This window comes from Vombatus ursinus, unplaced genomic scaffold (assembly GCF_900497805.2).
Source record: "Vombatus ursinus unplaced genomic scaffold, bare-nosed wombat genome assembly UNPS02014818.1, whole genome shotgun sequence".
Lineage (NCBI taxonomy): Eukaryota > Metazoa > Chordata > Mammalia > Diprotodontia > Vombatidae > Vombatus > Vombatus ursinus.
The window spans coordinates 10021498-10048395 of NW_020954596.1; the positions used below are offsets into that span (position 1 = coordinate 10021498).

Sequence of the window (26898 nt, forward strand, 5' to 3'; positions counted from 1 at the left end):
CCCCCCCCCCAGTTAATTCTTTCCTTTTTAATCTTGCGTTTGTTTGTGCAGAAAGTTTTTAAATTGTATGTAAGTTTTCCCATTTTTGGTCATAAACTTTTGTTCTTTCCTTAAATTTGTCAGGTAATTTTTCCTTGTTTCTATAATTTGTTTTTGATGTGACCTTTTATATTTAGCTCACATATCCTTCTATAGTCTATCTTGGGAATTTTTGACCAAAATTTAATCCCATGTGGCTGTCCAATTTCTCCAGTTTTTGTCACATAGTGAGTCCTTATTCCAGTAGCTGCAGTGTTTGTGTTTAATAATTACTAAGGCAGGAGATGCATATTATTCTTTATTCTGTGTAGCTACTTTATTTGACTGATCAATCTATTTTTAAAAAAAAATTTAATTTATTTATTTTTAGTTTTTAATATTCACTTCCATGAGCTTTTATTTTATTAAATTTTTCTTTTTTTTTTGCTTTTTGGTGAGGCACTCTGGATTAAGTGACTTGCCCAGGGTCACACAGCTAGTAAGTGTTAAGTGTCTGAGGCCGGATTTGAGCTCAGGTCCTCTTGACTTCAACGCTGTAGCTCTGCCCCTCATAAGCTTTTGAGTTTTAAATTTTCTCCACTTTCTTCTCTTCCCCCCTTCCCAAGAGGGCGTGCAATCTGATATAGACTCTACATATACATTCTTATAAAACACATTTTCACATTAGTCATATTGTAAAGAAGAATTAGAACGAATAGGAGGAACCGTGAGAAAGAAGAAACAAAACAAAACAAAAAAAGAGAGCAAATAGTATGCTTTGATCTGCATCAAACTCTATAGTTCTTTCTCTGAATGTGTATAGCATTTTCCATCATGAGTCTTTTGGAGATGTCTTAGATCCTTTCATTGCCGAGAAGAGCTAAGTCTATCAAAATCAGTCATCATACAACGTGGCTGTTACTGTGTACAGTGTGTTCCTGGTTCTGCTCACTTCACTCAGCATCAGTTCATATAAGTCCTTCCTGGTTTTTCTGAAGTCTGCCTGCTCATCATTTCTTATAGCACAATAGTATTCCATTACATGCATATACCACAACTTATTCAGCCATTCTCCCAATTGATGGGCATCCCTTCAATTTCCAGTCCTTGGCCACCACAAAGAGAGGTGCTATAAATATTTTTGTACATGTAGGTTTTTTCCCCCATTCTTATGATCTCTTTGGGATACAGCCCTAGAAGTGGTATTGCTGGGTCAAGGGGTATGCACATTTTTATAGCCCTTTGGGCATAATTCCAAATTGCTCTCCAGAATGGTTGGATCAGTTCACAACTCCACCAACAATGCATTAGTATTCCAATTTTCCCACATCTTCTCCAGCATTTATAATTTTCCTGTTTTGTCATGTTAGCCAATCTGATAGGTGTGATGTGGTACCTAAGAGTTGTTTTGATTTGCATTTCTCTAATCAATAGTGATTTAGAACATTTTTTCATATGATTATAGATAGCTTTAATTTCTTCCTCTGAAAACTGCCTATTCATATGCTTTGACCATTTATCAGTTGGGGAATGATTTGTATTCTTATGAATTTGATTCAGTTCTCTATATATTTTAGAAATGAGGCTCTTATCAGAGACATTGATTGTAAAAGTTCTTTCCCAGTTTTCTGCTTCCCTCCTAATCTTAATTGTATTGTCTTTGTGCAAAAACTTTTCAATTTAATGTAATCAAAATTATCTATTTTGCATTTCATAATGTTCTCTGTCTCTTGTTTGGTCATAAATTCTTCAGTTCTCCATAAATCTGACAGGTAAACTATTCCTTGCTCTCCCAGTTTGCTTGAAGTATCAACTTTTATATCTAAATCATGTACCCATTTTGACTTTATTTTGCTATACAGTGTAAGATATTGGTATATGCCTAGTTTCTACCATACTATTTTCTAGTTTTCCCAGCAGTTTCTGACCACATTAAGGAAAGGTCTATTTATTTTTAATATTTTTAACAGAAGTAGGGCAGAATAGTTCTTGTATTACGTCAGAAACCTTTTCTCCATTATTGATATAATCATGTGATTTGTCTTATTATTATTATGGTCTATTATATTCATAGTTTTCCCAACATCATTCCTAATAATTGACTCTTTGCATTCCTGGTTTTAATCTGATCTTGTCATAGTGTATAACGTTTTTGAAGTGTCTAGATAAGAGTTAAAATTTTTTATTGATGTTCATTAAAGATGTTGGCTTATCATTCTCTTTTTCTGCTTTGTCGCTCCTTGGTTTGGGTATCCAGATAATATTTATGTAGTGGAAGGAATTTGGTAGGATCTCTTCTTTTACTTTTGCAAAGAGTTTATTTAATATCAGAGACAGCTAGGAGATACAGTGAAAGGAGCACTGGGCCTGGAGTCAGAAAGAAAGGAATTCAGATATCGCCGAGACATTTGCTAGCAATGTGACCTTAGACAAATCAATTAATTTCTGTATGCCTCAGTTTCCTCAACTGTAAAATGGGGATATAGTAACCTTACTTTTTAGGGTTGTTGTGTGGATCAAATGAAATAATACTTGTGAGGAACCAAGATAGTGGAGTAAAGGTAGGGACTTCCTTGAGTTCTCCCTCAAATACCTCCAAATATCTTTTAAAAATTACTCTAAACAATTTCTAGAACAGCAGAACCCACAAAATGATGGAGTAAAACAAATTTCCAGTCCAAGACAACTTGGAAGATTGGCAGGAAAGCGATTTTAATGTACTGCTGGTAGAGTTGTGAACTGATCCAGCCATTCTGTAGAGTAATTTGGAACTGTACCCAAAGGGTTATGAAACTGTGCATATCCTTTGACCTAGCAATACCACTACTAGGTCTATATCCCAAAAGAAATAAAAAGACAAAAAAAGATAAAAAAACAAAAAGGAAAATGTACAAAAATATTTATAGCAGCTCTTTTCTGGGGCAGAGAATTAGAAATTGAGGGGATGCTCATCAGTTGGGGAATGGCTGAACAAGTTGTAGTATGTGATTATGATGGAATACTTTTATACTATAAGAAATGATGAGTAGTATACTCTCAGACACCTGGGAAGCCTTGCATGGACTGATGCAAAGTGAAATGTACTGTGTACAAAGTAACAGCAATACTGTAAGATGATCTGCTGTGAATGATAGCTGTTCTCAGCAGTACAGTGATCCAAGACAACTCTGAAGGACTTTTGATGAAAAATGCTGTTCATCCCCAAAAGAAAGAACTGGTGGTGTCAGAATACAGACTGAAGCATACTTTTTTTTTTACTTTATTTTTCTTGAGTTTTTTTTGCCTATGTTTTCTTTCACAACATGATTATTACAGAGATGTTTTGCATGACTACACATATATAACCTATCTTAAATTACTTACCTTCTCAAGGGGAGGTGGGAAGCGCAGGGAGGGAGAAAGGGAGAGAATTTGGAACTCAGAGTTTTAAAAATTAATATTAAAATTTGTTTTTACATGTAACTGGGGGAAAATAAAATACTAAATTAAAAAAAAGGGAAAAAATCATATTTATGATGCTCTTAGCATAGTGCCTGGCACATTGTAGACACTTAATCATAATCATTGTCTTCCTATTCTCCCAATGGGAGCTAAGTGATCTTATAATGTTAGAATTTACTTTCAGATCCATCTGTTAACTTTTTTAAAAAAAATTGTTTTTTCTTTTTCCTTTGGAAGTTTATTTATGACTTATTCAGTTTCCTTTTCTAATATTCGATTATTTAAATTATTATTTTTTGTTCTGTTGATCTGGGTATATTCCCAAATATTCATCCATTTTAATTAAGTTGTCAGTTTTATTAGCATATAATTGGGTGAAATACTTTCTTATAACATCTTTTGTTTCTTCATCATGTATTGTGAAAGAAGCTGTGGTCCTGACCTCGGGCTGTTTGGGTTAAATTTGCTCCTAAGTAGGTTGAGCTGGGACACGTTTGTGGCCTTTTGGACCAGAAGAATATAAAAGTAGCCTTTAGGACTTCATTGGGGAACTCTCAATACTCCAGAGAACCTATTTGCTAACTACTCTTAATCTCTCTGATAGCAGCTTTTATTTTCTTGAATTGCTTTTGATCTCTTTGGGATCTCCATTCCTAAATGCTACTCACAGTTGTGCCATTTTGCTAGTAGCATAGTCTTTAAGAAGCCACCACCATTTGTGATATATTACAGAATTCACTATTTTATCTATTAATCTTTAGCCACACATTGTTTTTGAACCTATTTAATTCAAATATTTTCTGAAACATAATCAACTATAAGGATGAGTTTTAAGTCTGAAGCATATCTGCAAGTAGTTCTACATTCAAAAAAATTATGTTGCTAAATGAAATTACATAGATATATAGAAAAAAGATAAATGGTTCATTTTCTAATTATATAAGTTATAGTATAATATTATTGCTTGATATGTTTAACCTTTTATCTTTGTGTCCATAGGTGTTTATTGGATTTGTCTTAAAGCAGTTTGAATACATTGAAGTGGGCCAGTTTAGGTAAATTTTGAGATTTCAGATTTAATTCCTATCTACTGATGTCTAAAGCACTATGAAAATATCTTTTATTCCTATTAAATATTTTTTGGATTGGCACTTTAAAAAGGCAATTAGTAATTTACAATTTTGTTGTATAATTACAAAGTTTTTTCCTATCATGCTTTTATTTTTGAAAGAACTGATCTTGGGCTTATTTGGAAGCAGTTCTGCATACTGTAATTACATATCTTGTCAGTTTTTCTTTCACATTTTTAAGCATATAATTAGACCAACAGATTCCAAGGTATATTATTTGTGAGTGCTCCTTCTGATTGGCTTTTTTCTTCAGAAAAATAATTTTCTGCTGAAGGTTGTCTCTATTGAAAGGGAAACATTTCATTTTACTGATGTTAGTAATGATTATTATTTCTTGGGAATGGGGATAAGGGATTAGGCCTCTGATTTCATTGATATAGGGAGCTCCCCTTGAGAAAACTTCCAGTACGAAAGCAGATTGACACCTTCTCTGCAACCTTAAGTCTTAGATTGTCTGTCAGCTCAAACACCAAGAGGTTAATGACTTGCCCAGGGTTCACACAGTTACTTTGTGCGGCAGGACTTGAGTCCAGCTCTTTATCATTTTGAGGATGACTATCTCTTCTACCTCACTGCTTTTCAATGCTTACTACTTTTATTATTCAGATAAGTTATTTGTGATAGAGTTATCTTCAGGGAGAATATTTTATTTAAGTTTGTTACAACTTGTAAGTAGTAGGGTTTCAGTAGCATTTGTATTGCCAATCATAATTACTATCGTAATTACTGTCAAAATTACTAAACATGAAGGAAACTTTTTTCTTCATACTTAATTCCCAAAATAAGTGAATATGACATAGAACTAAAGTGACATTTGTATTTTTCTCCTAAAGAATAAGTTATTTAGTGCTTTCCTTTTGGATAATTTTTCTTATTTTAAAAAGGTACACAATGACTGTCTTTTGTTTCTAGGGAATCAGAGGCAATTATTCCGAACATCTTTTTCTTCTTAGTATTGTTGTCTTATGAGCGCTATCACTCGAAGCAGATCATTGGAATTCCTAAAATCATTCAACTCTGTGATGGCATCATGGCCAGTGGGAGGAAAGCTGTAACGCATGGTAACTCAAAAAAACACTTTAGTAGAGTCCGTCTCACTCGTGATCTACTTTTCCAGCATTACTCTTTCCGTATACTGACCAGCAGAGGTTTCTTAAGCATAACCTTTATGTTTGGCCTTGTGGCTGGTCCAAGGAGAAATGTTCCTAAAAAGTAAATTGAAATCACACTGTTTTTCCTCATGGACTCACATCTTGTTTGAGATTCCCCTTTGGGAATTCAATTCAAAAGTATATATGTATTAAATACCTACCTGTTCAATGCACTGTAGTAGGGACTGGGGATCCAAACATGAAAACCAACACAGTCCCTCACCCTCAAGGAGCTTACAGGTTACTAGGAGATGAGACATGTACTTAAATCAATGTAATTCACATTAGAAATAATTCATAAGAGAGGTCAGAGCTGCATAAGCAGTTGAAGTGGGAATTATCTTTTTTAACTAAGAGTTGAATTGTAATTATGTGATTGCAGTTGTCTTATTTTGAACTGGGGGCAGGGATTAGTGTATCATTGTTAAATTAGTTTTAATGGGTCTTGTTACTTTTATATCATTAATAATAAAGCATTTTTGACATCTTCGATGAAAGGTACTTGATAAATGCAGTTTATTTCATTTGGTTGTGGTTATTTTGGTTATAGTATATACAGCAAACACTCAGAAAAATCCACTATCTAATATAATGTTATGTTTAAATAATTATAGTTGTAACATAATGGTAACATATCTATGTTTATTGTATTGAATTTGAACTTATGTGGCATCCAGTCTTTTCATCTAAAACTTTAAATAGGTAGTGCAGAAGACACAGAAGCCTTTTGTTTATGTTTTTTTGATTTGTTTTTTCCAGAGGATTTTGGGTTTAAATTTACTATCTTTTTTTTTTAAGTATGAAAATTCTAATATTTTCTTCAAAAGCTTTTATCAAACCAGCAGTACTTGGTTTAGAAAATCCTCCGCTTTCTGTGATGGCATGGTAGCAAGGGCAAAAATAGCCAATTTTGAAACTTTGATTTGACTTTGGAGAACCGAAGTATCAAAAGTAGAGTCAAGTTTTATTTATTTTTTGTTTCTTGAAAAATTCTTTTAAAGTTACCTTTGAAAAGACTGCTTGTATATATTCTCCATGTGTTATGTCTTTATTTTCTCAGCCATACCAGCTCTGCAGCCCATAGTTCACGACCTCTTTGTGTTAAGAGGAACAAACAAAGCAGATGCTGGAAAAGAGTTGGAGACCCAAAAAGAGGTGGCTGTGTCCATGTTATTAAGACTTATTCAGTACCATCAGGTGAGAGGAATGTGCCATGTGGTGTTATTAAAATTTTTAAATTACCTTTTTGATCATTTAGATATCAATGTGTATTTATTTTGAACCTATTCTAATTTACATAGTGCATAAAAGAGCACATCTGTATGGTACTTGTCAGTTTAACAAACTGGCATTGAATGTCTGTTACATGCTAGTCCCCCTGAATAAGTAATACACAGATGAATGAGAATTGATTCCTGTGATCGTGATTACAGCCTATTAGGTAATTTAAGGAATGTGCATAAAAAAACTACAATACAAGCATTGCTATGTGACTGGTAAGAACAAAGATTTGGATATTTAGAAGAGGAAGAAATCGCTTCTAATTGGAAATATTCATGGAGACGTCATGTTTATTACTGGGCACCGCATTTTGGAAAAAGTGCTGTTAAGCTGGAGAGTGTTTAGAGGTGGGCTATAACGTGTCATATAAGGATTCTTTGAAAGAACTAGAGATTGACTGTGATCAGCACAGTGACCACCCACAGTTCTAGAGGACTGATGATCAAGTATGCTACCTAGTACCTTCTGATAAAGAGGCAATGGATCCAGGGTGCAGAATGATGCATGTATTTTTTGGACATGACCAACACAAGAATTTGTTTTGTTTGCCTATGCTTATTTGTTACAAAGTTTTTGTGGTGATAATTTTTTTTTTAAATGACAGTATGTGAGGGAAAGAAAACAGACTTTTGTTAATTGAAAAAAATAAAAAAAAGTACCAGAGATCAAAAACATAAATTACTCAGGAAATTCAAATTCCTTACTTGATAAGAACTAATAAAACAATGGGAATGGTGGCAAAGTCCAGAGAATGAATAATGAATGGCTTATTTGGGCCCTATCTCACCATAGAATTTCTAGGGAGAACTCTCCAATGGGGAGAAGGTGCAGAGTATACTGGTGGTGGTGGTGGAGGAGGAGGAAGAAATGTGAGGATGTATATACGAGAGAGGAGGGAAAGAGAGCAGGTGATGAAGATATAGAATTTTAAGATTTGATGGAAAATCACTTTGAGTCCAGTTTGTCTTAAGCTTTGATTGTACAAATAAGTCTGGAAAAGTGTGAGAGTTGGTTTGTGAAGGGTCATTAGTGCCAGGTGAAGGAGTCTATAAGAGGCAGCACAGTGTAGTGAGTACATGATGAGTTGACTTCATCATCCCAAGATCTAGACTCAATTCTTCTTTCTGGTACATACTTGACTGTGACTGGGGCAAGCCTTTAACCTCTTAGTACCTGAGGCAACACTGAGATTGTCAGTTGAAGAGTAAGTGTTAATTTGCATCAGTTATATTAAGAAAATCACAAGTTCTATCAAAAAAAAAAGCTTATATTTTATCCTTATAGGCAGTAAAAATGTTTTTCACTGGAGAAGTGACTTGGTCAAAGTTTATTTTGTTTAAATTACTTGAAACAGATAAAGTGATGAGTAGGGAAATTACAGTATGTAACCCAGATGAGTGGAATTTGGGGGGGTGCGGTGTCCAGGGCAGGGAGAGTGTATTCCAGTGTAAGCAACTCAGGTTCTGCAGACAGAGCATCTGGGTTTCTATCTTTCTGCCGATGTTTGCTGCTTGTGTGACCTTGGGTAAGTAGGCTCCCTGGACCTTGGTTTCCTTAGGTAAAAATTAGGAGTTTGGACTCAGTGGCCTCAAATTTTTTCCAGCTCTTGAGCTGTGACCTATGTTATACAGAAGAGTATAGAATTCAAGCAGAGCACGTTAGTAAGTTAGCAGTACAGTGCGCGAAGAGACTCCCTGGCTATCAGTGTTTGGGAATTTACTCTAATTGGTAGTACTATGGTCCTGGGCAAATACAGCATAAAAGTTGAATAATTTTTCAATAGTTATGATTTACTGGTTATGATTATTTGTGTACTTTTAGCTTTGAACACCTTCAGACCAGTGTCATGTTTTTACAAAATAGCTGAATAGGTTTAGGCCTGGCTTCTATGCCTAGTGGTCTGGGCGAATTGCAACTGGTTGGCACTGGCATTGAACCTCACCTTGACTTCATCACTATCACATAATACAAAGGGAATGAATATGCTAGACAGATATGGCATCTGTTTGTAAGGTTGAATCACTCCTGAAACATCTGCAGCTATAATTTCTTCAGTATTTCAGGGAATCTTTGATTTGATCAATGTGGATACTTTCTTTAGTGGTGCAGGTTGCAGCCCTTGCATGCCTTTTGTTATTGGTCAGTTTATCTTTCTGTAAATCCTTAGTTGAATATTGGCCCATATGTCACCAGCCTTTTTCTGGTTCTTTTAAATATTTCATAGACACCACTCTGGCGCTCAAATTGTCTTCTTATGATTGACCCACATCCTTTTCCTGTCAAAAAGTCCTTAATGATGTCTTTTAAGCCGGTTTTTGAGTGCAAGTCATTGTTGATAATCTACTATTGCCTGCTTGGTCCCCTGTGATTCTTTCCATCACCCTTTGAACTATATGCATTTTTGATAGTTTTCATATCCTGCTACTTCGTTATTAATAATGTACAAAAATGTAATAATAACTTATATGTAGTAATAAACTATTTGTACTGTTCAGATTTATTTTTAACTATACAAAAATACTTCTTAAGGTATTAGAGATGTTCATACTAGTCCTCCAGCAGTGTCACAAGGAGAATGAAGACAAATGGAAGAGATTATCTCGACAAATAGCTGACATCATTCTCCCAATGTTAGCAAAACAACAGGTTTGTATTCAAAACATTTTAATTGTTAGGAGTTAATAACGCAATATATACATATATTTTATAATTGTATTTTATTTCAACATTCATTTAAAAAATTTTCATTTCCCAATTCTCTCCTTCCCTCTAGCCCCTTCCTCCTCATTGAGAAGGCAGGCAATATGATATCAGTTATATATGTGAAGTCATATACAACATATTTCCATATTAATCATGTGATACAGTATATTTTTTTGAGTGGAGCTGCTTCTCTTGTAAAAGGTGATTGATTGTTATCAGCTTTCATATTGACGAATTAATCAATCTGTCAGTCATTTATTAAGCACTGACTATGTTCCAGGCACTACCTTGGGATGAATATGAGTACAAATAATGAAACAATCCCTACTTGTAAGGAGCTTATATCTTAATGGGGGAGACAGCAAATATATATATAAATATTCACATCATAAACATAAAGTGAGTAAATACATATAAAGAAAAATAGTTAAGTACAAAATAATTTGGGAGTGGAGGCACTAGCAGCTTAGAGGATTAGGAAGGCTTCGTGTGGAAGATACTGCTTGAGCTACATTTTTAAGGAAGCGAAGGACTTTATAAGAGAGACAAGGAGAGAATTTATTCTAGGCATCTGGAAAGTTCGATGTAAAGGTACGGATGGGATATGGAGTGTTGTGTATGGGGAATTAAGACATGTCTAGGTTCATGCCAATCATTTTGTTACTTCTATTAGAATATTGGGTTTTCCACCCCTCAGGTAGGTTTTAGTTTAAAAGGAAAATATAATGCTTCACATTCATTAGCTTCATAGAGGAGATGGCATTTGAGTTAGTCCTGCTAGGATGGGTATTCAAATTCAAACAGGTAGGGGGCAGCTAGGTGGTGCAGTGGATAGAGCACCAGCCCTGGAGTTAGGAGGACCTGAGTTCAAATTCAGCCATAGACACTTGACATTTACTGGCTGCGTGACCCTGAGCAAGTCACTTAACCCCACTGCCTAGTCAAAAAAAGAGTGGATATGTTTTACAAAAAAAAAAAAAAAAATTCAAACAGGTAAAGGAGAAGAGTGTCCAGGGCATTTTAGGCAAAAGATCACAAAAATGACATCTTCCCCTAATAAAACAGGATAAATAATATCTCAGTGTACAAAGCAAGTATATTGCAACTCTTTTATTAACATTGTTCAGGTTATGAGCTTGTTCATAGTAAAGGGTGATGCATTAGGCTGTCATTAAATAGTCAAAGAGATTAACCAAGTCTTCATTTTTCTTTCAAGTATGGCTTGTATAATGCAGCCCATCAAGTAAAATTTTATGTTGCATATAGACTGAAGTATTCTATCAATAGTGATAGCCATTTAATCAAATTATTATTGTTTGAGATTTCTTACAGTGTGAAGAAATCGATGAGCATTTGGATTAACTCAAAAGTTTACATGTTTACTTTGGTGTTTTCTCTATCTACTTTACTTAGCCTCAGACATGAGCTAACTAGTTGTGTTCTTGTCTTGAGACCACTTAAACAAGAAGGGGGAAAAAGCCCTGATTTGTGGTGAATAATTGAGATTTAACAGTTTACAAATTGTTGAGCTGATCATTTGAACTAGGTTTCTGATAGCAGATCAGTAGCTGTTTTCCAAAATTTTATTCCCTTCTTTGTTGTGTAACATTTTTTCCATAGTAGGAAGGAAAATTTGAATTAAAGAATTGAAATTATAATAGGTTGTCAGATTCCAAATTAGAAAATGGATTTCTTGATGCAAGTTTAATGTCTAAAGTACTTATTTCAATGTTGTTACAATACCTTTACAGATCACTAGGCTGAAGGGATCACTTAACCTTTTCACAGAGTATCTTGATACATTGCTCAATTTACATATAATGCTAAATATTTTACATGCTTTGCTGTTATGCTCTTACTATATTTTACTATAGGCTACATTTTCATACATTTCTAAATGTATCTCATAAAATTTGAATGCAGTGTTCGATCAGGTTATTTTTCTTCATAGATTTATTTATCTATCTCAGAATTTCATGTAAGTTTCATTTCAGGAATACAGCTGATATTCAGGCATGACCTATATTGGACTTGATTCAGTAGTAAGAAAGTTGAAAATTTGAAGAACAGAGATGTTCAATTATTCTTACCTTTTTTTGATGTGACTGCTTTTTTTTGTAGACTGATTTTTGTAGCATTGCCAGTTGACATGTATAGAGCCTTATAATTATTGATTTTTACAGATGCATATTGATTCTCATGAAGCTCTTGGAGTATTGAACACTTTATTTGAAATATTGGCTCCTTCATCCCTCCGTCCTGTAGACATGCTTTTACGAAGTATGTTCATTACTCCCAATACAATGGTGAGTATAGAAGATATTGCGTTATTTGTATGCTGAAATACTCCCAAGTGAGGAGATTGGGGTCAAATCCTCATTCCAGAATTTACTAGATGTGTGAACTTGGGCAGGCCCCTTCCCTGCACTGAGGCTCCATCCTCATTTGTAGAGATGATACATATATTACCTATTTCACCAGGACATTGTGATGAAAGTGCCATATAAATAGGAGTTGGTTGTTAGTTCAGTATAAATTATAATTATTATGAAAATGTCAATAGTTATTTGCAAATAGTATAAAAGCAAGCAATTTCCCTTCATAATATAGTAGTGGAAAAATACTACAAATTTACTTTATTTTTTTTCTTGCTATTTATAATATTGGATATTTGTAATGTTTCTGTTCTTTCCTCTTTAGGCATCAGTGAGCACTGTTCAGTTGTGGATATCAGGCATCCTAGCTATTCTGAGAGTGCTTATATCCCAGTCAACTGAAGACATTGTTCTTTCTCGGATCCAGGAACTCTCTTTCTCTCCTTATCTAATCTCATGTCAAATAATTAAAAAATTAAGAGATGGAGGTAGTAGCTTGCTAACACCAGAAGATCAAAGTGAAGTGAAACAAGTCAAATGTTTGCCAGAAGAAACATTTTCCAGGTAAGTGTTCATATCATTTAAGTCTCTATGACTTTAGTTTCATATGGGAATAGTTTGTGATTAGTTAGGATGGATCTAACTCCTGTCCTTTGGGTATTGCTCCAGTTTATCAAAGAAAGTCAACAAGTGTTGATTAAGTTCCTTTATATACCTTGTATAAAATGGAAGGATTAGGAAGTGAGATTCTTAAGGAATTTTAGAGGAAGGAATAAGTTTTATATATGTGTCACTGAAAGATAACATATATATTTAGGCAAGTCTTGTGTTCTGAGCTCTATGCTCAGTGCCATCGATGAGGCCAAAATTTGATAATATGCAGTCCTTGCTCTCTAGGACCCTGGGGTTTATCAGGTTATAGAGATCGTGGCTTGACTGAAATGGGCCTTTTATAGTAGACGAACCAGTCAGTTAAACTAATTCTCAACATGGATTAGTCTATAAGGATTGAAAATATTGATTTAGTTATGCTCAGCAGTCCTATACAAATGCTTTCTTCACTTCCTGTTTGCACAGATCATACTTTTTAATAAACAAACAGAAGTACTTTATTGTGTGCCATCTGCCAAACAGTTTTTAATTGTTAATTTGCTGTGAAAATAAGAGTTGTAGAGATGGGATGGTGTGAAGGAAGCAAATATAGCTGAGTTGTAGATGACTTCTTTTATTGATAAAATAACTTTCAAATCTCCTTATTCCTCCTCTCCTAAACTTACAAATATAAATAACACACATGGCCAGAGGTTTGGGAGCTTGTTAGACCTGTTCTCCTTCCGGATATCCCTGTTGTTGTTGACACTATTATTCTCTTAGTGACTTTCCCTTGAGATCTCATTGTTACCTTGGATTTTTACTTTCCTCTTTACTCCCACATCCAGTCAGTCACCAAATACTGTCACTTCTTCATAAATATCTCCCTGTGTTCCATTGCCATGCCCCTTACCTTTGGTCAGGCCCTCCTCTGTTGCCTGGATTATTGTATTAACCTCCCCAGTATGTACTCATTTGGGAGGAAGAAAGTCTATGTGTTTTCCACATGATTTCGAAATAACCCCCTGGCCTAATCTCTACTTACTCTTCTTTTAAGATTCCTCTTACAACTGGTGGGCATTCTTCTAGAGGACATTGTTATGAAGCAGCTGAAAGTGGAGATGACTGAACAGCAGCACACATTCTATTGCCAAGAACTGGGTACGCTGCTGATGTGCCTGATACATATCTTCAAGTCAGGTACGGGTGGCAGAGCAGCCCTTTACTTCACTTGGTGCTGTCCTATTCACTGTGTCACATCCCAGCGTTCCTGGAAGCAGAGGCTGCACTGTGTGTGTGGCTCTCTTTGGGTAGTGCCTAACACTAGCCATGCACACTGAAGCAGTACTAATGAGAGCAGCTGACATTTATATAGGATCTACCATGTGCCAGACACTGGGCCAAGCTTTTAGCAAACATTATCTCATGTGATCCTCATAATACCCTGGGAGGCAGGGCCGGTATTATCTCCATTTTACAGATGAGGAAACTGAGCCATGGTCACACAGCTAGTAAGTATCTGAGGGCAGATTTAAATTCTGGTCTTCCAGCCTCTGGGCCCAGTGTTCTTGCCACTGCATCACCCAGCTCCTCCTAAGCACTTAGTGAATGTTTGGCTATTGATAGCACTGATGAGGAGGAATTCTTTTTTTATTTTTCTTTATGTTGACCATGCCCCAATATTCAATTCTTTTTAAAATTTAGTTAAATTAAATTTTAAAAAATTAAATAAAAATTTTTTACTTGTATTTTTGACAAAAAGACTTACTTTGGGGGGTATTACTAAATATAAAACCTTAAAATAAACCAGGGCCTGAGAGTTTTTTGAGCACTTCAGAAGATATTTATGAAATAGGAGGAAAATCCCAGACCCTAATTTATTTTATGCTTCTGTGTTTTTCTTATTTTAATAGGTTCTAGAATGTCTATTCTGCAAGACACTAGATGGTAGAATTATTACAGGCTTATAAAAGAGTTGTCATAAATCTTGTTATACTTAAGTGTTAATGTGGTCCATTAAGGATGAGTGTGAAAATACTTTGTCACATATTAACAGGGTTATTGCTGCTTCTCCACTCAGTGGCCCAACCAGACTGGCTTCTTTGTTTCTCTCTTACGACCCTCTATCTGTATACATGTTTAGATCTGCCCCACTTTGCCCTTTTGAGGGCAAGGGCTGATTTTGTTTTTTGTCTTTGTATCCCTAGTGCTTAGCACAGTGCCTCATTCATAGTAGGTACTTAATAAATGCCTTGTTGAATGAACAACTTGCAAAGGATTGCAGAGTATAGTGAAAATATGGAAGTATCAGGTATCGATAACTTTTTCATAGTTCACCGGAATTTAGTTTCTGACCACTTGGACAAGAGACCTAAGATATTGGAGAAAAAGGGCTTTTGAATATACTCAGGTTTTTACAGTTGCTTAAGTGAACTAATTAAGGAGGAATAATTTTATAGAGTTAGATGAATAATCCTTCCATACCAGTCTTACCCTTGCTTGGTTATATGGTATGTGAGAGTTACAGTAGCCTCAGGGCAAATGCTCTTTGAGGTCATAGTTGGGAGAAATAAAAACATATTTAGACTGAGTTTGTATTTTTGACAAAAAAGGGGGCAAATGAAATCATTTAGTCCATAGAGGGGTTTTACCTGAAACACAGAGAAAGCTGGCATGGAGCCTTGTTGAAATAGCAATTAGGCATGTTGCTGCAGTGCCTGTTTTCTTAGTGTTTCTGTTTTCTTAGGATGATTCATTTTATGCCAGAGTATTGAAGTGAACAGAACATTTTTTTTACTTTAAGTATTCTGGTAGCATGTATTAAAACTCATATGCCTATGGCATGATGTTGGCCACCATGTTTTTGTTTTCTCTTCTCTAGGGAACTTTCATGTTGGGCTATGTGGCCTCTGGTAAAATTTTTCTTTCTCTGTCTATTTTCAGCAAGAATAGGATCCACCCTCTGTGAAAGGATTTCAGGGCACTGTGACCCCAAGTGGCACATGTGTTCTTTGACCAAGTTGACTGTGGGTTGTTTTATTTGGAAGAGGGGGTGGTGGTTTGAGGTTAACGTACAATGTCATACCGTTCTTAGTGTCAGCATCCTAGGGTGGGGAGCTACCTCCCTGATTTCATAGCCAAAAACTGATGACTGTTGTCCCAAGGCCCTTTGGGAACTTTAAATGAAGAAGTAGTCCCGAGTGTGTTTGTGGTGTTGGTGACATAGGGATGACAGGAAAAATAAGTTCTTTCTTTACCTATAAAAAGGCTAATGTGCCAATCTTGTTTTAAGTACTTCACTAATAATAATAACTGGTAATTACATGGTACTTTAAAGTGTGCAAAGTGCTTTACATATTATCTTAAATTGGCTTCACAACAACATATGAAGTCGGTATCATAGATCTTATCTCCATTTTATAGATGATTTAAGTGAGGCTCAGAGAGTTTGTGATTTACGCATTCACACAACTACGAGTGTGTCCGAGGTGGGATTTGAGTCTTCCTAACTCCAACACCAAGTCTGTCTTCTACACAATTCTCATACTCAGAATCCTTCATCAGTGTAATATGGCATTCCCTCTGCTGATCAGATGCCAGCTTTCCCCAGCACACACACACACACACACACACACACACAGAGTCGTCTTAGTTCTGATCTTTGAACTATAGCTGCACACCATCTCTTGCCTGTCCTTTAAGCCTTTCCAGCGTAGCATGGATAGTAAGAGCTTAGGCTGTGCTGTCAGAGGCTTTACAAACTGATGGACATCTCCATTGCATAGTGAAGTCTAGGAGGAAGATTTCAGTGGAAATTTAAATGAATGTTTATCAAAGATTCTGGAATCTTTTTGTTGAAATCCCATGTCCTAAATACCTTGGATTTTTGAATGAAAGAAAAATATCTTTTCATCAACTTTTCTGTAGGTATTTCATATTGAATTGCAATGAGGATCAGGGATATCTTCCCCTAAATTGTTTAATTTTTCATTCGTTTTTAGGAATGTTCAGGAGAATCACTGCAGCTGCCACTAGACTCTTTACCGGTGATGGCTCTGATGGCAGCTTTTATACCTTGGAAAGCCTGAGTGAATTGGTACGGTCTATGATTCCTACACATCCTTCTTTAGTGCTCCTGTGGTGTCAGATTCTACTGCTTGTCAACTATACCAACTACAACTGGTGGTCCGAAGTGCATCAGACACCAAAGTAAGAGTTTAAAGCTATTCGTTATTTCAGGTGCAAGGCAGGCATTTAGCATGTAGAGTGCTAGTTGTTCAAGATATGGATGCTCCTAGGGGTATGCATTTTTCAGGATTATGGGGACTTTGTTGAATTCTACTCTACATGAATCTTTTACCATGTAATAGTTGGACCCTGCATGTTGTGTAGAACGTATGCTATGACAAAATGCATTCAAAGTAGCAGGTTCTTTTAAAGGGGGCTTTCTCTCATGAGGTTTTTTTTTGGGGGGGTGGTATTTTTCCATTAGATAGTTATTTTTGTTATGGTATTGCCATAATATCCCTCTTACTATGTTCTAGTTCTTAAATTGATTCTGTAGTTAGGATATTTTGCAATATCCTAACTTCATTAACAGTTAAATGTTTAAATATGGGGCTTGTTATGCTTAACAAAATAATTATGTAGAAAAATTTTAAATTAGTTTAGGAAAACCTCTTGTCAACATTGAAGGGCATAGTTTATTGCCTGGGCTATCTTGATTTATATTAATAGATAGAAGGAATCTAGCCATGGTTGTTTGTTAAATGACTCATAATAGCACTCTGCTCATTAAACAATACTCCATGTATTGAAGTCCAGCAGCTCAAGCATGAAAGTTGTCCTACTTTTTGTGGAGTCCACTTTTATATTCAAAACTCTCCCTCCTTTTTTTTTTTCTTTTTGATGAGGCAGTAGAGGTTAAGGGGAAACTCTCCCTCCTTGACCGTGATCTGACATTCACCCATACAGTTTTCTATTATTTAAAAACTTTCAGGAAATTACAAAGTAACCAATCTCATAACAATAACAACAGTAACAACTAACATTTATATAGTGCTTATTATGTGCCAGGCACTGTGCTAAGTGCTCTATAATTATTATCTCATTTCAGCCTCACAACAACCATGGGAATTAGGTGCTATTATTATCCACACTTTACAAATGAGGAAACTGAAGCAAACAGAAGTTAAGTGACTTGCCCGGGGTCAATAGCTGGTAATTGTTTGAGGCAGATTTGAATCCAGGTCTTTCTGACTTCAGGCCCAACACTTTTCATATTGTGTGACCAGCAGCCTCAGACAGTTAAAAAGTTAAAAAAAAATTTTTTTTGGGGGGGGCTAGGCAATCGGGGTTAAGTGACTTGCCCAGGGTCACACAGCTAGTAAGTGTCAAGTGTTTGAGGCCAGATTTGAACTCAGGTCCTCCTGACACTAGGGCCAGTGCTTTATCAATTGCGCCATCTAGCTGCCCCTAACTATTCTTATAAAGGGTATTACTACTACTACTACTACTACTACTACTACTACTGCTGCTACTACTACTACTACTACTACTACTACTATGTTGAAAGGATATTAACTACTGTTAAAGAGATTTTAGATATCATTACTCATTCCTTTACAAAGGAATTAAAAAAAACAGTGCCAGTTTTTTGGTTGTTGGTAGGGGGAACACTTCTCTCATGTTTTCTTTCTCCACCTAGAACAGCTTTAGGTTTCAAAGGGTTGTCAATGATAACACACTTCCCTCACTGAGAAGTGTTCCCAAGTGAGAGCCTTGCTCAGTATGCTCATGAACTGGTTAGGTAAATGATGGTTGGGAGACTTTTGCTTATACTGGACAGGAATTGTGAATTCTGAAAGTGTTAAGGCTCTGTGTATTTTTGTGCATGATCTTAAGCAACTCATTTGCTCTCCCTAGGTTTTCTTTTTTTTTTCTTTTCTTCAGTAGATCTCTCTAAAATCTATATTCCGGCATGCTTTGATTCTTTTCCCACAATCAAATAAGCCAAGCTAATTTCCTTAGATGTTCAGGTTACTGTGTTTCTGTTTCTGATACTCTCAGTAAATACAAGCTTAAATTCTGTCCCTTTTCCTATTTCTCTTCCTTTTTTTCCTCCTAGGCTTTCCTCTAGTCCATTTGTCTCTTGATTTAAGTGTTACATGCTTTCTACTCTCCACAACAGGCTTTGTGGATGAGTTCATGATTCTTTGTTCTTCCTTCATTCCTTTCTACTTTTAAATATTTTTGTAAACAGACTTGTTTGTCTGTTCCAGTGTTTTCTCATCCCAATGCTCACAGATTCTTTACTAAAGTCCGGATGAAATGTGTTTTAAGAGCTAGGGTGATCTAATGGAGAGAGCACTGATTTAGAGCAGCAGGTTGGCGTTCAGTCCTACTTCTGCCATGCCCTGGCTGTTACCACGTTACTTCACTTCTCCAGGGTTCAATTTCCTCGTCTGTAAAATGGAAATAATCCCTTTTTGCCTGCTTTGACAAGGCAAAGAGTTGTAAATATGTGAAAAAAACTTTAAAACAAAATTCATTATAGAAATGGTTTATTATTATTCCCTATGAAGTTATTGACTTCTGTTTGGTGTATTCTAATTTTCAGGGAGTTTTTTGCTTGGGCAAGGCTTTATACCTCTTGTACTAAGCTTTTAAATTCCCTTTCCAATTCTTTCTTCCAAAGCTCTTATTACTTTTCCAATTTTTTCCTCATGTGCTGTCCTTCTACTTATAAAAACCTTTTAAAACTCTTTTTTAAAAACTCTTGCTTCATTTCTTCCAGAAATTCTAGTTGAGTTTGTGCCCAGGCTGTGTTTTCTCTGAGGCTTTACTTGTCAGTGTTTTGGAATTACTCTCTTCTGCCTTTGTGTCTTGTGCATTCCTGACACCATTATAAAGGAAGCCAATTATGGTGGGCTTCATTTTTGGTTTGCTCATTGTTCCAGTCTACTTCCTGACTTTGGACCTGATGTTGTAGCTGAGTTCTGCAGGATTTTTTGGAGGGAATGTCTAGGCTATTCCTGTTGCTTCTTTCTTTGGGTATCAAACAGTTTGGGGACCTTCAAACTTCCAGTGTTCCCAAAGTGATCTAACCCAGGGCATAGTCTTGATTACTGCACTGAACTTTGTGAATTCATAACCTGTCTTTGAGTCTGTGCAAGAGTAGATTGCTGCTGTATTCCATCCCTAAAAGCCAGCTGAAAATCTCTCTGGTTCGAAGTGGTAGAATTGTAGGGTCTGGAGTTACATGTAAGCACCTTGGTTATTCCTTTACAGGCTAAGCTAAATGCTAGAACTGAGTTCCTTCTCTGAGCTTGGTATCTGAGCCAAACCACTCCTGCTGCTGGCTTCTAAACTTCCTTCTTTCTCAGTATACCACCCAGGGCCTCCCTACTTGGAACATTTCTTCCAGCTCTACGTCTCTGATTCTTTGATCAGGATGGTGAATGCCATAGCGAACTCAGGGGTGCCCTGAGGTGTTTAGATTTTTGAGGTAAACACAACAGTGCTTGAAATTTGTCAGACATTGCCTGAACTCGTAGTTCAAGGTATTTCACAGTTTCAGCATTAGACTGTGCTACATTTTTTTTAATGTTTTCGAATATTTGAAATATGTTTTTGTTTATTTGTACTTTTGGCTATGCCAGGAATTTCTTAAACTTTCTCCTTTCTTTGTTTTTGTGTGTAGTTGCTATCGATTCTGTGATCCTGTCAGTGATTGAAATCTATAACTAGGTCACAGTGTGAATTTGAATAATGTGAAATTTTATTCAGTGTGAATTATGAAATGATACCAGGTCATATGCAAGCTACAATTCAATTAATATGATATGTATGAGCTGGTTACAGGTTTTAACTTGTCAGTCTGCACTTGCCTGTCATGACTGAGGGATGTGATTTGCTACTACATGCTATAATACCGATAGTTTAATTTTTTTTTTAAAGAGCCCTTAACAAAATAAACAAAAGGAAGAATACTTCATGTGGAAACACTTTCAGCACAAAAAAAGAAGAGGCTTGTTGTTATATTAGAACAAAAATTTGATGTAATTGAATGGCATGAATGTGGTCATAGCAACTCTAAAATAGGGTGAGATGTCAGAATGCCTGAATCTACTATACAGAATATTATAAAACACGGCAGAATAAAAGAAAAAAGTCAGAGTTACATCAGCTTTTTTTGTGTTTTGCAAACAACTACAAGAAATAGAAGCATTACAGTGATAGAAATGGAGAGTCTGTTAGCTGAATTAATTGAAGATTGCAATCAAAAGTACATTCCTCTTAGCAGAGCAGCCATTCAGAGAAAAGCTTCAAGTTTATTTAAGATAGTGAAAGAAAATGGAAATGAAGTGGATAGTGAAGACACTTTTACCACAAGCATTGGTTGGTTGAATTGCTTTAGTAATTGCTTTAAAAATAGAGTTCAGTTGTGTAACGTTAAAATTACCAGAAAGGCAGCCAGTATAGATGATGACATGGCTGCTAACTAGCCTGATGTTTTGTATAAAATAATCCAAGAAGGTGGATACACTGATCAATAGATTTGTAATGTGGATAAAACAGGCTTATTCCAGAAGAGAATGCCTTCAAGAACTTATATTTCTAAGAAAGAAAACTCAGCATTGGAAATGTCTGAGGATTGCCTAACAATTTTATTAGGAAATATTGCAGAAAGAGATTTTAAATGAAAATCACTGCTTCTTTATTGGTTTTGAAATCCTCCTGCTCTGAAAGGTTGCAACCATTGATCAATTCCAGTTCTTTGGCATTTAATATGAGAAAGTATCTGTTACTTAAATTGTTTTGGAAGACTGGTATTCAAGATATTTTAGCCCAACTTTTGAAAATATTGCAAGGGCAAAAATGTTGCACTTAAAGAATTATTGATTTTAGGTAATACTTAGTTCATTTTATGAGAAAGTAGGCATGCAAATTCACTGTGATGTGTATAAAACTCTGCACCTGCTGATGTATATATGAAGACTTAAAGAAAGAACATTTTAGGGGCAGCTAGATGGCGCTGTGGATAGAGCACCAGCCCTGCAGTCAGGAGGACCTGAGTTCAAATCCAGCCTCAGACCAAACACTTGACACTTAATAGCTCTGTGACCCTGGGCAAGTCACTTAACCCCAATTGCCTTAAAAAAGAGAGAGGGAAAGACAGAGAGAAAGAGAGAGAACAAGAACATTTTGGTCTATGGTGCTAAAATATTTTAAATGATAGTAATGATGTTTTTGTTATATCATCTTGGTAGGCTTATCTTTAGGTACAATATTTGGTAATTTTTTAATTTTTTAAAATTTGCTATCTATAATTTCTCTCTTACCTTGTGATAAACTTGAATCCAAAAAATATTTTTCTTATGCTTTCCTTTTAAGTTACATTAAGTGGATGAAAAACTAATTTTTAAACATTTTCATTGAATATTTTCATTTTACTGGAACCAATGACCATATTTTACAGACAATTATAACTTCAAATAGTGTTTATTCGAATAATGTGACCACTTTACCAGAATCATTATTTGCACTAATATAGACTTAGCTGTTTTTTATCAAATGGTTACTAAGTTGTTGGGACCTAACTACTTATTAAATTTTTGAACCTAACTCCATAATAAGGAGAACCATTAGGTTTTTCTTTTAGCCTAGGGGCACTTTGAAAAAATTATTGAGACCTGAAGCTCACTGAACTGAGAAGTTGGGGAATGTTTGCTCAGATTGGTAGTCCTCACTCCTTCCTCATATTAAGTCTATACTTATTGATTTGCTTGTTGAATACTTCTACTTGAATGTAGGATTCTTGAAAAGAGAGATTCCTGATAACATGCTTTGATTTTAAAAGGATACATATAAAACATGGGGAAAAAAAAACCTGGCACATAACGTAGGAAGAATTGTGATTTCAGAAAGGCCAAAGACCAGAAATGTTCTGGGACTTGGGGAAGATATGAAGAACAATGAACATGGTCTCTGTAAATTTATTTGAGGCAAGAGGAAGGTGGCAAGCTTGCTATTTTGTAGCAACTAGCAAGAGTGCATTTACTTATCTCCTATTTTCCTTTCCTTTTTTCAGTCAAAGCATGTGATTCTTATCAGGGAAAGGTGGATTATACATGACTAAGTGAGAATTTTAGCCAAGGGTGTTAAGATTATGAGAGCACTGAGAATTGAAATGACTTCATATTCCTAGATCAGAAAAATGGTATCCTAAGATACTGAAAAAATTCATAGATGTGATAATTGAAATGCTTTAAGTGCTCTTTGAGGAATTATAAAAGTAAGAGTCTGTGAAAAACAGGAGAGAAGCATATGATATCCTTATATTCAGAAATAAAGTGAATTTTGAAAATGATAGACAAATAAACTTGGCATCAGTCCTTGGAAAAATTCTAGTTTAGATTATTAGAGAAGGTGGCTTGTGGGCACTTAAGAGGGAAGCAGTGATCTCACATAGTTATTTTGTATTAATTCTTAACACATCATGATGAACTCATTTTCTTTTTTTAAAAGGTTACCAAGCTGGTAGGTTGAAAATGGATTTTCATAAGGTATTTTGCAGTCTTTAGTTTCTGAATAACATGGAAAATTGTTAGCTTTATGATAGTACAGTTAGCCTAATTCGTTAATAACTAGTTTCAAAACTATGCATAATAATATCGATTAATGGATTGATGGCAGCCTAAGCTGAGGACTTTAATGGTCTGCTGGATAGCTTTGTCTTCCTTCCTGTCTTATGCACATAACTTTTTATCTATGGCTAACATGAAAATGTAGGTGCCCTTATGTTCATCAAATCTGTGAATGACTTCCTGTGATGTGATTACAATGCTAATATACTAGATGATAAAATTATGATACAAAAAGATCTGTATAGGCTGGCACATAATCAGATGAATTTTAATAGGGGTAAGTATCAAGTACCTTTCCCAAGCATTAATAATAAGGGATATCATCTGGGAAATGTATTATCAGAAAAGGAAGTATATTCTTCATTCCAGAAGAACGAGGAATAAGAGGTAGACAGCCCAACTACTACGGTAGTACCCATGAAATTTAAAAAAAAAACAAAACCCAGAGTTAGACTTTTAACACATTAGATATATCCTCTTTAGAACATCTGTGAGAATATGAGAAATGCCCTCCACCTCCAGAGAGAGAACTGATAAACTCTGAGTGCAGATTGAAGCATATTTTTTTCACTTTCTTTATTTTTCTTCCCTTTTTTTGGGGCGGGGAGAGGAGGAGGCAGCATGTTTGCATGACTTCATATGTATAATAGGCATCATACTTCTTGCCTTCTCAATGGGTAACAGAAGGGGTGAAGAGGAGGAGAATATTTGGAACTGAAAATAAAAACAAAAGTAAAATTTTAAAAAGGAACATCTGTGAGAAAATATTGACATGAGTCACATAGGATATGAAGATATGAATGACTTACGAGAAAAGTAATAGCTACATCAGTGAGCCCAAGGATCTACCGAAGTATATAGAACGTACATACAGATGTTATCTGAACAGAAAAGGCTGTGGAAGATATTGTGTAATAGAAGTTTCTGTGAAAAATGATGAGGGTGTTAATTAACTATCAGCTCAGTGTGCACTGTGGTTGCTGAAAGCACTAGAATCAGTGACCCTTGTCCTTTGCAGGTTATTTCCTGAGTAATGCCTTCAGTGGCACACTATAGATCTTAACATTAGAAATATTCTATAGTCCACTGCCACCGTGTATGATTTTGGTGCCCCATGGGGTACTGGCAATTTTGATGATTAGGAGCTATGGCAGTCCCTGATTCAATGCAATATAACATCATTGGGAGAGTATTGGTGTTTAAAAGATAGGATAGTGTTTTGTTTTGTTTTTTTGTCTCAGGGAATTGAAAATTTGTGGAATTGTTGAAATAACTATTCAGTTCTAAAATGCAGTTCAACCTGTTTCCTCTTCTTTCCTATTTAGTTCATGTCCCAGTTAATTTTCTTATCTCCAGTTTTTGCCCAAGACAGATATTGTTGTTAAGTTGTTTTTTCAATCGTGTCTGACTCTACATGACATCATGTAGGGTTTTCTTTGTAGAGATACTGGAGTGGTTTGCCATTTCCTTCTCCAGCTCAATTTACAGATGAGGAAACTGAGGCAAACAGAATTAAATGACTTGCTCAGGGTCACACATCTTGTAAGTGTCTGAGACCAGATTTGAACCCAGCAAGATGAGTCTTCCTGACTCCAGGCCTGGCACTTTATCCACTGCCACACCTAGCTGCCGTTAGGGACTAATTTAATGGTTTGCCCATTCAGCTGCATTACTGTAATCTGATTAGTTTGAAATCTTCCTTCTTCCCTAAATGGATTGACTGCTGTTTTTTAAGTGATTGTGGGACTGTATTGTAGGCTTGGCTCTAGCCCAGAATCTGTGTAGTTTAGGTTTGATGTGGGAGAACATGAGGTACTGCAAGTACTTAGGGTTTACCTTGTCCTAAAATAGGGAGGCTGCACAGCAAGGATATAATAGCGCTTAATTTCTCTGGATGTGATCCCCCTCATCTTCATCTGGAAATGCATCTGGTCAGTATGTCATCAGGGTTTGGTGACTTAGGCAGCTGGGACCTTTTATGCCTCCCAGCCAGGAAGCTACATCCAGGAAGCTGGGGTGAGTCAGGTCATATGGAGGAAGAAATCTGTGTCAGAAAAATACTAGTCCTGTCACAAACTTCTTGAGGAGATGTGGAGCCTTCTGAAGCTTTTTGTGGTTAACACAATGAATTTTGCTCCTCAGAGTCAAATCAGAGTAAGGGAGGTCTTAATCCCATTGTATTATATGCCTTTGAGATTTCTTTTTAAATGTTTTGTTCAGTTTCGGGTGCCATGTTTTAAGGACATTAACAGAATAGAGTATGTTCAAAGGAAGATGACCAGAATGATGAAGTACCTTGAAATCATGTATAAGGTAGAGTCATTGAAGGATTTGCAGATGTTTATTCTGCAAAAGAGAGAAGACTTATAAGATGAATGAAAAGCCCAAAAGATAGTTTCTGGGTAATTAATAATCAGTTTTTTAATTAGGCTAGCTGATAATCAATAAATTGATGGTCAGTAGTTTCTCTCAGTAACCAAAGACAAAACCATGGAGATCATTGAATGCTTAAATACCTTTGGTAAAGGAGGTGCCTCTGAAAAGTGAAAATCAATCCTGATTGGTGAATGATTAATGAGAGAGTAGACATAGTGAGGAGATGGGCTAAAAGGCTTCATTTCTTCCTGCTCAGAATGTGGCTTGATCATGAGACTCAGCCACCTCTGGCAAACTGGACACAGGAATCCATCTCTACCCAGACCACTCTGATTGGTTTTCTCCTTCATGAGCTGGGTCACAGTAAATGTAGGGGTGCAAGGACATGGGTTTATATCCTAAGGGCAAGAATTCACTTAGATTAGATTCGATTTACGCTTTAAATAGAGGAAAGATCTCCTAGTTGGGTGGAGTTCTGCCCAAGATTAAGGAGCAGGTTCTTTTTGATTTGGGCAATCTCATGTATTAGCAGTGTTCTTCAGAGACTGACTGACTGGCCTACAGGTCCCTGAATGAGGAAATAGGAAAAAATCTTAATCCTAAATTAGTAATTGGTTATTATTATAATAGAAAAATAATAATTTCTTTCATTTAGGAGGCTTATGTTAGCAACCTTCAAGTATTTGAAAAGCTGTTGTATGGAAGACATTTAACTTAATTGCTCCATAGGGGAGAGCTAGGATCAGTGGATGTGCATTACACCTTTTAAATAACTACAGGTATCAAATAATGGAATTTACTTGAATAGTGAGTTCCTTGTTACTGGAGGTGTTTAAACTGAGGCTTGATAATCACTTGTCTGAAAGTTACCCTTCTTAACAAAGGATGTTTTAAAGATATTTCCTATATCATTAGAGAAGAGATTTGGATTAGATAAGCTCTAACGTCCCTTCCTGGGCAGGTAGGTGGTGCAGTGGGTACAACGCCGGGCCTGAAGTCAGGAAGACTCATCTTCTTGAGTTCAAATCTGGCCTCAGATATTCATTAGCCAAGTGATCCTGGGCAAGTCACTTAACCTTAGTTTCTGTGTCTTTAAAATGAACTGGAGAAGGAAGTGGCAAACCACTCCAGTATCTTTGCCAAGAAATCCTCAAATGGGGTCATGAAGGGTCAGACACAACTT

At 35.9% G+C, this 26898-nt stretch overlaps 1 protein-coding gene across 4 annotated transcripts in view; it reads left to right on the plus strand.

The window, feature by feature from the left end:
* Positions 1-26898, plus strand: part of HTT (huntingtin) — a 211461-nt gene that overhangs the window by 107345 nt on the left and 77218 nt on the right. For all 4 annotated transcript variants that reach the window (XM_027836315.1, XM_027836318.1, XM_027836316.1 and 1 more), the window contains 8 exons: positions 4459-4514; positions 5502-5650; positions 6801-6937; positions 9551-9667; positions 11908-12030; positions 12425-12663; positions 13748-13890; positions 16692-16899. In XM_027836315.1, the coding sequence (XP_027692116.1) occupies positions 4459-4514; positions 5502-5650; positions 6801-6937; positions 9551-9667; positions 11908-12030; positions 12425-12663; positions 13748-13890; positions 16692-16899 (1172 nt within the window). The remainder of the gene's footprint in view (positions 1-4458; positions 4515-5501; positions 5651-6800; positions 6938-9550; positions 9668-11907; positions 12031-12424; positions 12664-13747; positions 13891-16691; positions 16900-26898) is intronic.